The sequence below is a fragment of the Squalius cephalus genome (genome assembly GCF_949319135.1).
Source record: "Squalius cephalus genome assembly, chromosome: 3".
In the NCBI taxonomy this organism is placed as follows: domain Eukaryota; kingdom Metazoa; phylum Chordata; class Actinopteri; order Cypriniformes; family Leuciscidae; genus Squalius; species Squalius cephalus.
This window is the reverse complement of record NC_137124.1, coordinates 12077258-12094149: the sequence shown is the minus strand read 5'-3', so window position 1 is coordinate 12094149 and position 16892 is coordinate 12077258. Positions and strand designations below refer to the sequence as shown.

The window sequence follows — 16892 nt, the reverse complement described above, 5'->3', positions numbered from 1 at the left end:
GTGATGTTCGCGGGTCAATTTGACCCGCATATTTTAACGCTCTAAGGCAACTGTACGGACCAAAAATAATAACATTTCTTGGTTATATTTTGTTATTTTATTTTTTTACTACCTTATGAAGCTAAAAAAATTGGTTTTCAACACTTATTTCAATACAGAAAAATATTTTGTCAGCCACAGATGGTAAAAATTACCTATCATTTATTTTTTCAAGCTACCTGAAATAATATTAAACCTTTTTTTTTTTTCTTGATATTTTGTGACTTTTTCACATTTATCATCATGAACATGCATGCAAAGTTTCAACATGCTGGTGTTTTTTTTTTTACATATACAAACAAAATTACTATTACGTTTGTGATGTTCGCAGGTCAATTTGACCATCATAGTCAGCTATTCAAAAGCAACTGGACAGACACAAAATAAAAACATTTATTTTATGTATGTCAGGGCATCAACTCCAGTTCTAAAGTGTAAGTGTATCTAAAAGTGCTCTAACCCAAACCAAACACACTTGAAAAAGCTAAATCATGGTGTTCAGAATTAATTGCAAATTACAAATGAAAATTTTTCACAGACACAGATAGTAAAATAAGCTCTCATTTATATATTCAAGATATCTGAAATATATTGGCCTTCGACATAGACAGCAGGAAAAATTAGCTCAGATTAATTGATTCATTGTTCAGTTATGATGTTCTAAGCAAAAAAAAAAAAAAAAAAAAAAAGTAAAAAAAAATGTATATGCAAATATATATAAATATAACGTATATTCAAATTTTAAATAGTTTTAAAAAATGGTTAAAAAACATTTTCATTAAATCATATCTTAAGATATATATTTTTTGGAATATTTGACAAATGTTGATATTAAAAGTTTACAGTTTGAACCTGAATCTTTGTTGTTTTTCATAGTGTGATTTTTGAGGAATTGTATTGAATCCAATGCGGGTCAATTTGACCCGGAACATAAGGGGAGTGCACAGAATTCCAACATAACACGAGGGTTAAGAAAGAAAGAAGAGAAAAAACAGCAGTGGGCAACCCTGTATCACATGAAATACGTTCTGAGGAAACTATTTTGCAAATCGCAATTACGTTACATGCCAACATATAAGCAGTGCTATTACGTTGGTCCTTAACCTAATATAAGCAGTGCTATTACGTTGGTCCTTAACCTAATATAGCCAATCTATTGCAGTGCTATTACGTTTGTCCTGAACATAATAAATCCAAAGCAGGTTTCGTAGCAGCTAATGCTGTTCATTTTGTTTTAATTATTTACTCCCTTTTTTCTCATTGGGCTACAAAATATTATCTATGCCAGGGCGAGTCAAATGGCGGCACCCAGATAATTTTTATCTGGCCCTCCAACTGGTTTTTTGATGTTTAAAACCCCTCGCAATCTGATATCAAAGTCCCCGCAAAGGTTTAGCGCGTTCAGCGGTGATTTTAACAACGCACGTGATCATTCAGCGGTGAGTTTAACAACCCAGTTTCACGGCAGTTCGTGATATGGTCACGTAATTTAATCTATTGATTCGTGCCACGGACACGTTTATTTCGTTATTTATTTTTTATTTTTTTAAACTAATGTATTTTCAATGGGAAGCGTCTTTCGTGATAACAGCACGATTCTTTCTGCCTGTCGGCTGCAGCAGAGAAGCTGTTTAATCAACATTTATTCACGAGATCTTATGTATTTTTATGTATTTTTTTAATGTTATTATTTCGGTCTTATTGCCGGGGAAGCTGGATTGCTTTGCTGTTTATTGATATTTTTAAAATTATATTTTATCAGTAGGAAATCGCGCTGAAGAAGTCTCGTTCCGAACACATCGCGATATTTGGCATCAGTTCACGTGTGTCAGATGTTGGTAAGTAAATAAATACCTAAATACGCTGTCCTAATAATGTGTGATATCATGTCTTTTCTGTTTGTCGATATTAATCTGCCATTATATCTGCCATCTCCACGGAGACTTTGCGCTTCATTGCTTTCTAATTCAAAACAGGGTGATTAACACTGCCTGTCACGTGACGTGCTATAGGCCTAGATATTCATATCAGATTAAAAATAGTACAATTAGTTCCAAAGTTGTATTTGTAGTAGAAGCACAGTAAAAACAACACTTACCATGCTTTTACCACAGTAACATTAGTTTTACTGTGATAAGTGTAGTAAAAAGACAGTAATCACAAAACTTACCATGCTTTTACGACACTATTTGTAGTTTTAATGTGGTACTTATTGTAAATGCACAGTAACCACAACACTTACCATGCTTTTACCACAGTAACCATAGTTTTACTGTGATTGGTTTAGTAAAGGACAGTAATCACAAAACTTACCATGCTTTTACCTCAGTATTGATTGATAGTTTTAAAGTGATATTTGTTGTAAATGCATATTAACCACAACACTTGCCATGTTTGTAAGGCTTTATAATGTAACATCCAATATTTGTAAGGTATATCAGTATTTTTTCCTTTAAATAATCCTATATATTATACATAATGATATTTTCTTTTCTCTTTTTTCAGCTGAAAAGACCAAAAGAGCCTTTCGGACTCAGTCAGCCCATTATTGTTGGAGGAGAAGTAAACGGAGGAGACGGACAGCTGCAAAGGCAAATATTCGCAATGGTATGTATGTGTTGGTTTTAACCCTAAATCAAACATTTTATCAAGCATTTGTTGTTTCTTAAAACCTTTCTCACAAAACCCATAGCCCAATCAGTACAAACAGAGACTCAAAGTCTTGATATTTCACAAGATTTAACAAGTTGTCAAATTCGTATGATACTCGTACATATTTGTATACTCGTACACAATCCTGCAGCTTTTACTCCTAGTGCTGTCATTGGTGCTGTCGATATTTGTAAATCAGTTGCGCCCCTTCTTGGAAAGTTGTCGGATGTCACACACACTGTCAGAAAGTTTATATTAATTGCAAATTGGTCCCCGTCTGTTTATGTTCCAGTGATACATGATGTCTCTCCACACCTCATAACCTACCTCTGTTTGCAAGAGTGGAAAAGCTTATCTGACTTGTCACATGACATCAGATACTCGATTATTTTGTCATAATCAGATCAGTTACACTGCTGATAACTGTCCCGTTTGCATGTAAATCATTTTCATGATTATTGCTTGCTATTAAAGACATACTTTTATTCATAGAAATGCCCACATATCAGTGAACTTAATACATAAAAATGCTTTTAACATTTAATTATGCAACACTCTTTACAGAAAACATTTCCCACAGTTATGGATAAACTCACAACATCATCATCAAGTCCTGTGCTGGGCACATTGGGCAACAAGTGTCCTCCAACGTATTCAATCCGTGGCCAAGTTCTTCACATCTTCCCATGGGACACTGACATTCTTCAGGTCTTCGTGAAACATCTGTCTCCGTGTCTTCCTTGGTCTTCCCTGTCTCCTGCATCCTCCTGGTGGTGTCCACTTCCTAACTGTCTTTGGGTGTTGTTGTTTGGGCATGCGTAGGATGTGTCCAGCGAGGTGCACCCTTTGCTCTGTCTCAGTTTCTGAAAGTCTTCATGTGAAGTCCCACTCCTCCTCAGGATCTCTTTGATATATGCAGAACCAATATTGAAAATAGTGATTTATCTTTTTCCATATTGTTAAAGCGTTTTGTTTTCTCTTTTCAGCTTCATAAACTGTACTTGATGTCTGCCTAATGCCTTTTTCAAAAAAGTGTCAGTGCTCATCAGGTGTTTTGCTAAAGGACATATTCATTGCATAGTTACAATAAAAGTGACCAATAATCACAAGGATATAGAATGAAAGTTGAGAATGTAAAATGTTGTGCTTATGTTTTTACCTATTTGTTCTTTAAAGCGAAGAAACAAATGTATGTTCACATAACAAAGTTGAATCTCATCTCTTGGTTTGTAAATATATAACTTCATCATAGCAATTTTTTAACGTTAATGTATGTGTCACTATAATAGATTGCTCCTGTATCTGGATATTTAATTAACTGATTTTTATACTGTTGTGCAGTAGTTTTGGCACTACATTTGTCTTTAAACAGTTTGACATTAAATATTGGAATAAGCTTTCAAAATGGTGTCCATTCATTGTGCTTTTGTTACATTTATTTGAATATAATTGATATACCTTTAATATACTATACATACACTGTAAATGTTAGAAGCACTTTAGTACATGTAATTATTTTTAATTAAAATACTGCAAAACGGTAGGCCATTGCTTAGAAAAAAAGTTTCTCTTTCAAATGTATTTATGCATCAGTCTATGCAAATTTGTGTCAGTGATCATGTGAACTCGTTTTTGGATGGTAACCACACAAAGGAGTCTTTTGTTTTTAAATATGAGTTTTATAATTTAATTAGAAGGAATGCATGTTTAACAGCCTAAATACAATTTATTTAAGGTATCTATCCCTGCAGCCGGAACCAGAAGAGATCTGTCATCATTTACCATAAATGGGCATGTAAGTGTGACGCATCTGTTCAGCTGGGTTTGTATTGGCTGTGCCTTTATCGCAGAGCTCGCTGTGATTGGACAATCGTTTAACCCATATAAAACGGCGCTTCATGTTACAAAGTATGTTTTGGTGTTATTATTACGTTAGTTATACATTAAGCTAACTATAAAGTGTCTCTATGTTGTGAGAAATTACTCCTTTACCGAGATCCTAACCCTAACCCTAAGCATGTCTGCACATTTCAATGAACTACAGTGCAATGCATCCTGCTCCACTGATAGAATGACAGAGATATGTGGGTAATGTAGTTTAAAACGTTTAGTAATAAAACAATAAATGTTAAATAAATAATATATTTAATGGACATCTGGATATCTAAATTTGTTCATTGTGCAAACCTTTATGACATATATGAGGGACAGGCTGAAATTTGATATTTTACTGTGAGCACTTTAAAAATAACCTTTATGCCAGCTTTCCATATATGTCTGAAAACTGTGGCCAACATTATTTATTAAACATAGTATAAGCAGTTGTCCAGCCAATTTTCTCTTTGATACACTAACCAGACTTTGAGTTACAGCCATTTGAAATGTGCATTTGTTTGCTCTTCTGGGGGCCATTGCTGGGCCCCTGGGGGTGGAAGGACAGTATAATCTACACAGATCTACACATACTATTACTATTACACAAGGATAATGCACCATTCAGTAAAACAACAAAAAAAACAGTGCCAACATTTCCTTTTCACCCCCTCTTGCTGCTTATATTCCTGACATCAGTGATATATAGAGTATACTTTATAGAGTATACTAGAATGATCAACATGGATCATCATCAATTAAGCTTTAAGTATTTATAGCAAGATAGCCCACTGCAGCCTCTTGTTATTCACATAGCTTCCTTTTATTTCACTGCAAACTGGCATACATGCATACATGTATGTGCAACTTTTGTTGCATTGTTGTCCCAAATATCATTAACCAGATCTAAATTTTTATGTCCCAAGTAAAAGAATCATGGTAATTAATTATATTTAGTTATTTATAAGTTATTAATTATATGTAGTTATTTTTAAAGAAATAAGAAATGAAAATTTCTCAAATAAAAAATTATATTTACTGTACCAAACACCACTTTCAAAACACAATAGTCACCATACTTTATTAAACAACACTTTATTGGAGAACAAAGCAGTTGATAAAGTAGCATAAAGACAAATGAGATTCAAGATAAATAAAAATGTGTCTTCAAAAATACATTAACATCATAAGAATCCATTCACAGCTGCTGAAGCCACAAAACGAGTGCCAGATAATCATATTCAGTCACCTACAGAAAACAGATTTGATATTGTGTTGGAAAATAATGATTCATTAGAAGAACACAATAGAGACATACAGGGAAGAGCAAGAAACCAGTTTAGCTGTGATAAACTGGTTTCTTGCTCTTCCCTGTATGTCTCTATCGTGTTCTTCTTCCTCGTCTAAACAGTTTGTTCAGTTGAAGAACAGAAGATGTGATCACTGATGTGGTGTAGCTTTTTCTCAACCAGAAGAAGAAGTCTCAACATCCCATTGTCAGGCGTTCTCCAGTCCTGGTCTGAAAGTAAAACAAAAAAACAGAAACCAAGTTGTTTAATGGACAGTCGGGTCAGCTTATGTTCTGCATGATTTAAAGCAGTGATGGTTTACTGCCTATTGTCTAGAAGTAAACCTGAAGACTTGGGTTAAAATTTTCAGATGTGCTTGATTAGGGTTGGAGGTTAACTCTTAACTAACCTCAAAAAGTAGAATGCAAAGGGCCAGAGTTGCCTGTTCCTTACATAAATTTACAAAGCAGCAGTCAGTACATTATATAATATACACATTGAAGTATATATACACATTGAAGTATATATATATATATATATATATATATATATATATATATATATTGCAGCACATAATATAAGCTAAGTACTGAACAAAAACAGTTTTAACCATATCAACAGCAACATATTTTAAAAGATTTTTTAGAAAAGCATGGTCTCTTTTGAGCCTTTGCCAGTGATGCTTGATTTCTTTCCAGACAACATACTCTTCTGTCAATTGTTTCAAGAGCTTCACTTGGTCAAAAACCAAGTGATAACCTGTACAATGTAAAATTGTCAACATCAAATTATGTACTACATAATACAGCATTGTTTCAATACAAGACATACCAATTGACTCACGCACTTTTCTGTCGTCTTTGGGCACCAGATGTTCCTTCCTCACCCGAAACAAAGGACTTATTCGATTAGCTTGCGTTGATATAAGGACTGGTCTTCCTTCTCGGCTGTAAAACAAGAAAGTCTCGACTTACTCTATTGTTCTTGAAACACAAATTAAGACAGTTATAAATTAGTTAATTTACCATATGATTCAGGAGAGAACATTTGATGAGTAAATACTGATATATTAAGAAACTTCACCTGGGAAGGGCTGATCACGGCAAGATTCGCTGCGACTCACTAGTAGCTCTTGTGAGGGTTGAGTTTGATATTGGCAGAGCTTTAAAAAAAAAGGACTAAGTAATCCTGCAAAACAGAAAGGAAGGTAATTTTAATACATTACTTGCAAATAGTCAGTTTATAACTGTAGGATATGTTTTCTGTAAAGAGTGTTGCATAATTAAATGTTAAAAGCATTTTTATGTATTAAGTTCACTGATATGTGGGCATTTCTATGAATAAAAGTATGTCTTTAATAGCAAGCAATAATCATGAAAATGATTTACATGCAAACGGGACAGTTATCAGCAGTGTAACTGATCTGATTATGACAAAATAATCGAGTATCTGATGTCATGTGACAAGTCAGATAAGCTTTTCCACTCTTGCAAACAGAGGTAGGTTATGAGGTGTGGAGAGACATCATGTATCACTGGAACATAAACAGACGGGGACCAATTTGCAATTAATATAAACTTTCTGACAGTGTGTGTGACATCCGACAACTTTCCAAGAAGGGGCGCAACTGATTTACAAATATCGCGATAAATGTGTACAGGAATTGAGGCAGTAGCCAATGACAGCACTAGGAGTAAAAGCTGCAGGATTGTGTACGAGTATACAAATATGTACGAGTATCATACGAATTTGACAACTTGTTAAATCTTGTGAAATATCAAGACTTTGAGTCTCTGTTTGTACTGATTGGGCTATGGGTTTTGTGAGAAAGGTTTTAAGAAACAACAAATGCTTGATAAAATGTTTGATTTAGGGTTAAAACCAACACATACATACCATTGCGAATATTTGCCTTTGAAGCTGTCCGTCTCCTCCGTTTACTTCTCCTCCAACAATAATGGGCTGACTGAGTCCGAAAGGCTCTTTTGGTCTTTTCAGCTGAAAAAAGAGAAAAGAAAATATCATTATGTATAATATATAGGATTATTTAAAGGAAAAAATACTGATATACCTTACAAATATTGGATGTTACATTATAAAGCCTTACAAACATGGCAAGTGTTGTGGTTAATATGCATTTACAACAAATATCACTTTAAAACTATCAATCAATACTGAGGTAAAAGCATGGTAAGTTTTGTGATTACTGTCCTTTACTAAACCAATCACAGTAAAACTATGGTTACTGTGGTAAAAGCATGGTAAGTGTTGTGGTTACTGTGCATTTACAATAAGTACCACATTAAAACTACAAATAGTGTGGTAAAAGCATGGTAAGTTTTGTGATTACTGTCTTTTTACTACACTTATCACAGTAAAACTAATGTTACTGTGGTAAAAGCATGGTAAGTGTTGTTTTTACTGTGCTTCTACTACAAATACAACTTTGGAACTAATTGTACTATTTTTAATCTGATATGAATATCTAGGCCTATAGCACGTCACGTGACAGGCAGTGTTAATCACCCTGTTTTGAATTAGAAAGCAATGAAGCGCAAAGTCTCCGTGGAGATGGCAGATATAATGGCAGATTAATATCGACAAACAGAAAAGACATGATATCACACATTATTAGGACAGCGTATTTAGGTATTTATTTACTTACCAACATCTGACACACGTGAACTGATGCCAAATATCGCGATGTGTTCGGAACGAGACTTCTTCAGCGCGATTTCCTACTGATAAAATATAATTTTAAAAATATCAATAAACAGCAAAGCAATCCAGCTTCCCCGGCAATAAGACCGAAATAATAACATTAAAAAAATACATAAAAATACATAAGATCTCGTGAATAAATGTTGATTAAAGAGCTTCTCTGCTGCAGCCGACAGGCAGAAAGAATCGTGCTGTTATCACGAAAGACGCTTCCCATTGAAAATACATTAGTTTAAAAAAATAAAAAATAAATAACGAAATAAACGTGTCCGTGGCACGAATCAATAGATTAAATTACGTGACCATATCACGAACTGCCGTGAAACTGGGTTGTTAAACTCACCGCTGAATGATCACGTGCGTTGTTAAAATCACCGCTGAACGCGCTAAACCTTTGCGGGGACTTTGATATCAGATTGCGAGGGGTTTTAAACATCAAAAAAACAGTTGGAGGGCCAGATAAAAATTATCTGGGTGCCGCCATTTGACTCGCCCTGGCATAGATAATATTTTGTAGCCCAATGAGAAAAAAGGGAGTAAATAATTAAAACAAAATGAACAGCATTAGCTGCTACGAAACCTGCTTTGGATTTATTATGTTCAGGACAAACGTAATAGCACTGCAATAGATTGGCTATATTAGGTTAAGGACCAACGTAATAGCACTGCTTATATTAGGTTAAGGACCAACGTAATAGCACTGCTTATATGTTGGCATGTAACGTAATTGCGATTTGCAAAATAGTTTCCTCAGAACGTATTTCATGTGATACAGGGTTGGCAGTGGGACAGGGAGACTCAGGGAGACATTCACATTCAAAATAAAGTTGGTTCTGTGAAGAATAGAGGAGGGAATAGAAAGGAAGAAATAGTTATGGCCAGATTAAGAATAGGTCTCAGTAATTTTAATACACTATACATTTTAGGGAAGCACCCAACTGGTTTTTGTGATTATTGTAAGGTTTTAGAAAACTATAGAACATGTGCTTATGATTTGCAGATCTATTTCTATTACCACAAAAAATATCCTATTACTCGATCAAAATAATCGACAGATTACCAAAATAATCATTAGTGACAGCCCTAGATTAATGTTTAAATTACAATGACCTACAACATAATCAATTCCTCTGGTATTTCAAGTATTTCTCTGTGTAATTTTCCAACTAACTTCCATGCTGAGAAGACAACTATCAGTGCACTTACTTTGATTTGACGTGGTGGGGGGAGGAGTGTTTTTGACCTATTACTGGTTTGTCCAGTTTATCAACATTAAACAACATGATCAAAACAGAGATAGTCCAATCATGCATCAGTTTTAGTTTCTCCTTCAATAGAAAGAAGCCATTTTATGAAATGCAACCATTTTCATGAACAGATTTTTTTTTTTAAATCTGCCGTAAAGACACTAAAAAAGGACTGAGAGAAGAATTGATCACTGAGAAGGATTAATTATTATTTCAAGCAATATATTTTATGTGGATTTTACAATGGCAGACGGTAAGAGACATCAAATGAAGCATTTTCAAGAAAATTTGTAGGATGTGGTTTTTCTTTCTCTTTTTTTTTTTTGTAATCAAACACTTTAAAATAATTTTCATGAAAATTAATTAAAAATATAAATATAATGTTTAGTAGATAATTAGTCAAAATATATCAATACTTTGTCATCCTCTTCCTGCTTTTGTTTTACAGAATTGCGATTAGTGTTATTAGGAGGACACCGGAGTGGTAAGAGTAATGTGGCACACTCCTTTTTAAATGTTAAATGTGAATCTGATCAAACGACCACACAGTGTGTGAAGATGGAGGGAAACACACACGGCAGGAAAATCATTCTTGTGGACACCCCAGGCTGGTGGAAGTGTTATCAGTTATGTGACACCCCAGAGCGCCTGAAAGCGGAGCTTGTTAGGAGCACCAGTATCTGTCCACCGGGACCTCATGTTTTCCTCCTGGTGATAGAGGTTGATTCTGCTTTCTCAGAGAAGCACGGGAAAGTAGCCGAGGGTCACGTGCAGTTCATTAGTGAAGACATCTGGGATCAAACCATTATAGTCTTCACAAAACTCAAACATTTGGGTGACAAAACTATAGAGCAATATGTAGAACGTGAAGGGGAAAACTTGAACAAGCTTACTCAAAAATGTGGAAACAGATACGTTGGTTTCGACACCGACCTGGATAGAGATGGTTCCCAGGCGAAAGAGCTATTTAGGCAGATAGAGAAACTTGTTGCTGAAAACAATGGCCGTTTTTTTAAAGCTGATGCAAGAAGGCTGATGGATTTGGAGATTAAAATAAAAAATGTGGAAGAGAGAGCAACTGCCAGAGCACACCAAGTTTTGGAGAAGAGAAGAAAACTGGAAGAAATAAAAAGTGATGCCGGTCAGTCTCCAGTTTTAGTTTGTTGTTATTTTACTCAGTATAACCATAAATTATATTGCATAAAAATGATCAATTGTTGTTTACATTGCAATCAGCTGTAGCCTACAACATAGACAAATACAGTAAAGTCTCTAAATTAAACAAGTGAAGTTTGTTATAAAAAAAAAAAAAAATTATATTTTAATAGTTTATTATAATATATTTATAAATATAAAATATTGTATTATAATATTATAAATAATATTTATTTATTTATAAATATTATAAATATTTCACAAATCTATATATTTTAAATATATTCTAAAATACATATTTTCAACAGAAGCAGAGCATGATGTTACACCTCTGAATATTGTGCTGCTGGGCTGGGTCCTGTCAGGCAAGACATTAGCTTGCAGTGCCATCTTGGATGCTGACATTTCATTTGACAAGACTGTGAAGTGTGTCAGAACATGTAGAGAAGTGAATGGAAGACAGGTCACTGTGGTGGACACACCAAGCTTTTGGAAATTTCTTCCGTATCAACTGAACGCAGATTCAGTGAATACTGAGATCTTGAAGGCAATGGATTCTTCCCCCCATGCAATCCTCTTGGTTATACCGGCAGACACGTCGTTTTTAGAAGAGCAGATGGAAATCATATTAGAAAACATGAGACCACTTGGTGAAAAGATCTGGAGGCAAACCATGGTGCTCTTCACATGTGGAGGAAGATTGGAAAACAAACCTATTGAGTACCACATTGAAAGTGAAGGTGACGCCCTTGTGGGACTCGTCGAGATGTGCGGGAACAGATATCATGTGTTTGAGAGCATGAGAGAAGATCGCACCCAAGTAAATCAGTTACTGGAGAAGGTTGAGGAAATGATAATGGAAAGTGATCTGCTGGAAAGCAATGATGAACATCAGGGGAAGAAAAAGAAGTCCCAAGAAAGAGAAACCCTATCTGAGTGGCTTCGAGTTGAGGATGTCAAAAAATTGCTTAATGAAGAATGGGAGAGAAGTGATGCTCTGATGAAAGAGATGGTGAAAACAATGAGCCCACAAAGATTTGTCAGAAGAGGACAAAGTTTAAATTTATCTCTGAATTGTATGTGTAATTTTTTTTTGCAATAAATGTATTTTGATCTCAGTGGCTTATACTCACTTTAATTGCCTCATTATGCTTTTGCTTGCAGTTAGTGGAGGAGTAATAAATACAGAATCATTTATCAACAAACACCAGCTGAAAGATGCACTTGACAGGGAATGGGATCGTCGGGAAGCAGTAGACATGGCTAGGATCCAGTATAAACTAAAATGCCTGGATGCCAATGGTAAGTCCGGTAAAAAATTATACATTTCACTAATTTGGAAGTTTGGCTGAGAGTGGCTGGTAGCTAATAAAGTTCTGTGCTGCGAACAAACAGATTGCTAATTCAAAGTCACATACTTAAATTTCTTTTGAAAAACTGTCAAAAATGTCAGATTACCAAAGCTTTGTTTTATTTCCTTATAGCAGAGATGTCCTCATGTGCTGATGAAGAGGACATACAGATGTCTTTGGCTAAGGTGCATGATTGGTATCAGAGGCTTCCTTTATCAGACTATGGAAGTGTTTCCAGCTATGAAGAACATGACAAGACTGAACAGGATAGAGATTAATCATGAAGACAATCTGAAAATGCATGTTTAAATTTTACAATTTTTGTCATGCAGTTATTATCATAGAATGCATGTCATTTGCATACAAACATTGTACTTTTTATTATCTTTCACTTCATTGATCCATTAATCTGCTTTAACAAACACTAGCTGGGTGCACTCTGTGCGATTTTGGCCGCGATTTGGCCGTCTGAGACAAATTTTGCAAATCCTTAAAGAATCCTCTGATCCTAGGCTAAAATCTGAAGTCTTTGAACGTTAGTTTGACATGTTCACCGACAGCCGACATTTTATCTCCGACGAAATTCTGGCAGTGTCAGAAGATTTGACTCGCAGTCCTGCAGTGTGACTTCTCCTACGATGGCCGTCAAATTGTCTTTGTTTTTCCGTGACCAAAATTAACGTTAGAGATTTCTTTGTAGCCACTATTTCAATCCCGCGTGTAATGCAGCTCACTGTCACCGAACGTGTCAGTGATTTATGATGTAAAACTCCGGACAAGTTTTCTTGTGTGCGTCCGTTTTTAACGTGTCTTGACTGTCGTACAGTCTGACATTAGGTTTGAACAGTCTGACAAGCAACAATCGTAAAGAAAGATAATAAATCATGTGTGCACCCGGCTTAAGGCCCAGTTTCACAGACATTAGTATTCAATTATACTGTAGTTCAAATAGGACATTTAAAGGGGTGGTTGATTATGATTTCACTTTTTTAACTTTAGTTAGTGTGTAATGTTGCTGTTTGAGAATAAACAACATCTGCATAGTTACAACGCTCAAAGTACAAAAGCAAAGGGAGAGATTTTCTTTTAAAGAAATTGCTTTTTAAGGACTAAATGGCTGGTAGGGACTACAGGACATTCCTCCCGGCTTAGTGACATCACTAACCCTAAAATTTACATAAACCCTCATGACAGAATATGCTAATCAATGACTAGAAGATAACTACACATAAGCTACATAAATTCATCAACTAACCATTCATAAATGTTGTCTACATGTTGTCACTTCTTCTTGAGTTTCTCCATCTTTGTCTGACTCCAGTTTCAATATAAAAGGCTAAAAGTTTTTGAAATTTTCAGGACACAAGCTGTTGTAGCTTTAACCCCTGTGCAGGGAGCAGCAGCTCATTTGCATTTAAAAGGACAGACACAAAAACAGTGCATTCCCCATTTTTAACATGCTATATAAAAATATCTGTGGGGTATTTTGAGCTAAAACTCCACATACACACTCTAGCGACATCAGAGACTTATTTTACATCTTGTGAAAATGGCATTATACCACCCCTTTAAGTGGCTTTCATAAATGTGCCTCAGAAAAAAATACATTATTGAGAATTTTTTTTTTTAAACTGACATATTTTAAAATATATCAGTGCAAGTTGCTTAAATTTAAAACAGCTCAAACATGCAATTTAGTCTGTGACTAGACTTGAGCCTTGTCTGTGAAACCGGGCGTAAGTATTTCTATACAGCACACAAAAGGAGGAACTCTGTTTACATATGTACAGTAATGGATGCTTTTGAAATATCAATATTAATAATACATGTTTATAAAAAGGCAAATCATTTTGTGAAGATAAATGTCAAATCATCTGTTAGATCATGTGATCTGTCTGCTTGTAGTTCACTTCACTGTATTCAGATGTTTTCACTGTATTCAGTCTGTTGTTTGATCTTCTGGCTGAAGGGACGGAGGCAAAACTCACAGCTGCATAATTCACTTCTGAATCTCCAATCTGTTAAAAAAAATGTATATCTTATTTTTTTCTTTTCTGCTTGAGAAGCAAATTGCATTACTTATGTTAAAATGTTTAATATTTAATGGATTAGAAGTGCATATTAAATACAGAAGAAAATGTATTTTGTATTTTTGAAAATTACCTCACATGACGGAGATGCTAGATTTGTAGATCCTTCAAAATTTGCAGAAAATTATAGTTAAACTTTGACATACATATTTGTGATTGAATATTGAAAGAGTTTGTACAACATGTCTGTATATTAGACTGTATACAACTTTTTCTGGATCAACAGCCTATTCAATTAAACTCTTAATGCTTAACTGATGGAAAGTGTGGGTGGAATTTTACCTCTATGCCTGTTTCCCCAGCGTTTGCAGTGAATAACAATGAGTGTGACAATTACTATCAAAAACAACATTGGAGGATATCAAACAAAGTAACACAGGATCCCATACTGTTTGATTGTTGCTGTCTGAAATGGAGAAAAAGATCCAAAAATAATTTAATAATTCTGCTCATAGTAAAATTCATTATTAAAATACTGTGAATATACATTACTAGAACTGCTAGCTATGTGTTGTGAATATACAGTACTTTTCCATGACTTGAAACTGTATACAGTGGCCCAAACAAATATTTTAACACTCAAACCATATACTTAAAGATAAATGAATGGCTTTGCATAACAAAGTGTCAAACTAAGTGGGACTCGTTTTAAACAAAGATAGTGCAAGCACACTTTTCAAGCAAAACATTTTCATAAAAACATTTAGATTGACTTGACACATTTAACTTGAAGAGAACTGATTTCATACATTCACTTAAAAAAAACATCTTGTGAATCGTTGGTAAACTTTGCTGTTCTTGTTTGCAGAATCCACTTGGTTGGATATTTTGTTGTGTTATGCAATGAAATTCATGCTATTTTAAGGCTTAAAGGAGAACTCCGGTCAATTTTAACATTGAGCTCATTTTTTTGTACATTTGGAGTGCTGTCAGTACAGACAACAACGACAAAAATCGGTGTTGCCTACACCGTGTTATCCTCTTTTTAAAATTTGCACCCTGTTGACTTCAATGGGGCAAGTACTAAACCTGCTTTTAGCCTCTTAACATCCTTGATGTGTCATTACAAGTGCACAGGTCATGTGAGTGATTCCTTCTGAGTGAACACGGGTGAATCTGACTGCAGTAGATGTGAAAGAAATGTATAAAAATGATGTTATTTAAGCCAGCGCAAATACCTTTGTTTACATCCCGTTTTTTGGTTGAAGTCCAAAGTAGTCGATTGCCGAGTTCACGCGCGTGATCATAGGTATTAAACCTATGCGTGTGAACTCTGCAATCGACTACTTTGGACTTCAACCGAAAAACAGGATGTAAACAAAGGTATTTGCGCTGGCTTAAATAACATCATTTTTATACATTTCTTTCACATCTACTGCAGTCAGACTCACTCGTGTTCACTCAGAAGGAATCACTCACATGACCTGTGCACTTGTAATGACACATCAAGGATGTTAAGAGGCTAAAAGCAGGTTTAGTACTTGCCCCATTGAAGTCAACAGGGTGCAAATTTTAAAAATAGAATAACTCGGTGTAGGCAACACCGATTTTTGTCGTTGTTCTCTGTACTGACAGCACTCCAAATGTACAAAAAAATTAGCTCAATGTTAAAATTGACCGGAGTTCTCCTTTAAGGATGCAAATACTTTTTAGGGCCACTGTTGTGACAGTCACCAAAGCAGGTTAACTATAAGTCATAGTAATTTAATGAATAATTACCGTTATTCTTAAAAGTGGTTCCATTCACAGCTGGTATCTCCCCCGATGCCACATTAAAGTCTTTAGATTCAGTTCCTTTGAAATAGCAAATAAACATGTCAAGACTCTTTTGGTTTTAAACAAGGACTGTTAAATTGTTAAAGTATAGTAAACACAAAATCTTTAAAACACTAGCAAATTGAATTTTACCTTTTAGCATCAGATATGTTCCGGAGATAAATTCTATTAAATTCAAGAACACCGTCCCACAATAGTATATTCTGATGTCCTCCTTAGTCATGGCTGTGATGTTCAGATGAAAAGATCCTTTGCTTGCTGAAAAATTGAATCTCCCATTTTTAAATTCATCCTTAAATTTTATATCGTTCCAATAATTGTATGCAATAGGCCGAGGGATCTGCCCAATGCTCTGTTTATACCAAACCATTGTGCTGCCAAAACTTTTATTCGAGAAGCATTTGATGGTAACATCATCTCCCAGCTGGAATGTTTGTAACAAGACATTTTCACCACTGTGATCAGGTCGGACTCCAGCTAAAACAGAACAGTGAGGTTTCATTTAAACACTAAATATATGCATACATGGAACTGACTAATAAATACATAAACATTTAGACAGTGGAAAGAAGGGGGGGGGGGAAGCTACTTACGAGCCCAAAAGATCAAAATGGCCCAAACGTACGGTGGCCGAGAGAGCTCAACGCGCTGCAAATGAAGAAAACGCATGCAAACAGAAAAAAACACATGCAAATAGAA

General features: G+C 35.0%; 1 protein-coding gene and 2 long non-coding RNA genes across 5 annotated transcripts in view; 2 read left to right on the top strand and 1 right to left on the bottom strand.

The window, feature by feature from the left end:
• Window positions 1-1797: 1797 nt before the first annotated feature.
• Window positions 1798-3187, top strand: LOC307155875. The gene is made up of 3 exons (XR_013820599.1): window positions 1798-1877; window positions 2545-2646; window positions 2984-3187. It is a non-coding gene; the product is annotated as an uncharacterized lncRNA (long non-coding RNA).
• Window positions 3188-5921: 2734 nt separating this feature from the next.
• Window positions 5922-8689, bottom strand: LOC307155061. Of its 3 annotated transcripts, none has more exons than XR_013820453.1 (5): window positions 8518-8689; window positions 7749-7850; window positions 6936-7040; window positions 6684-6799; window positions 5922-6082 (listed from the first exon to the last, which is right to left on the bottom strand). It is a non-coding gene; the product is annotated as an uncharacterized lncRNA (long non-coding RNA). The 3 variants fall into 3 exon arrangements; XR_013820454.1 differs by having other exon boundaries at window positions 6700-6799; window positions 7745-7850; window positions 8518-8688; XR_013820455.1 differs by having other exon boundaries at window positions 6700-6799; window positions 8518-8686.
• A 1210-nt stretch (window positions 8690-9899) lies between these two features.
• Window positions 9900-16892, top strand: part of LOC307156425 (GTPase IMAP family member 8-like) — a 56783-nt gene continuing 49790 nt past the window's right edge. Inside the window, exons 1-5 of the mRNA XM_079867766.1 lie at window positions 9900-10073; window positions 10269-10961; window positions 11284-12051; window positions 12140-12277; window positions 12460-14727. Coding sequence (XP_079723892.1) covers window positions 10064-10073; window positions 10269-10961; window positions 11284-12051; window positions 12140-12277; window positions 12460-12605 — 1755 coding nt within the window. The 5' untranslated portion in view covers window positions 9900-10063 and the 3' untranslated portion in view covers window positions 12606-14727. The remainder of the gene's footprint in view (window positions 10074-10268; window positions 10962-11283; window positions 12052-12139; window positions 12278-12459; window positions 14728-16892) is intronic.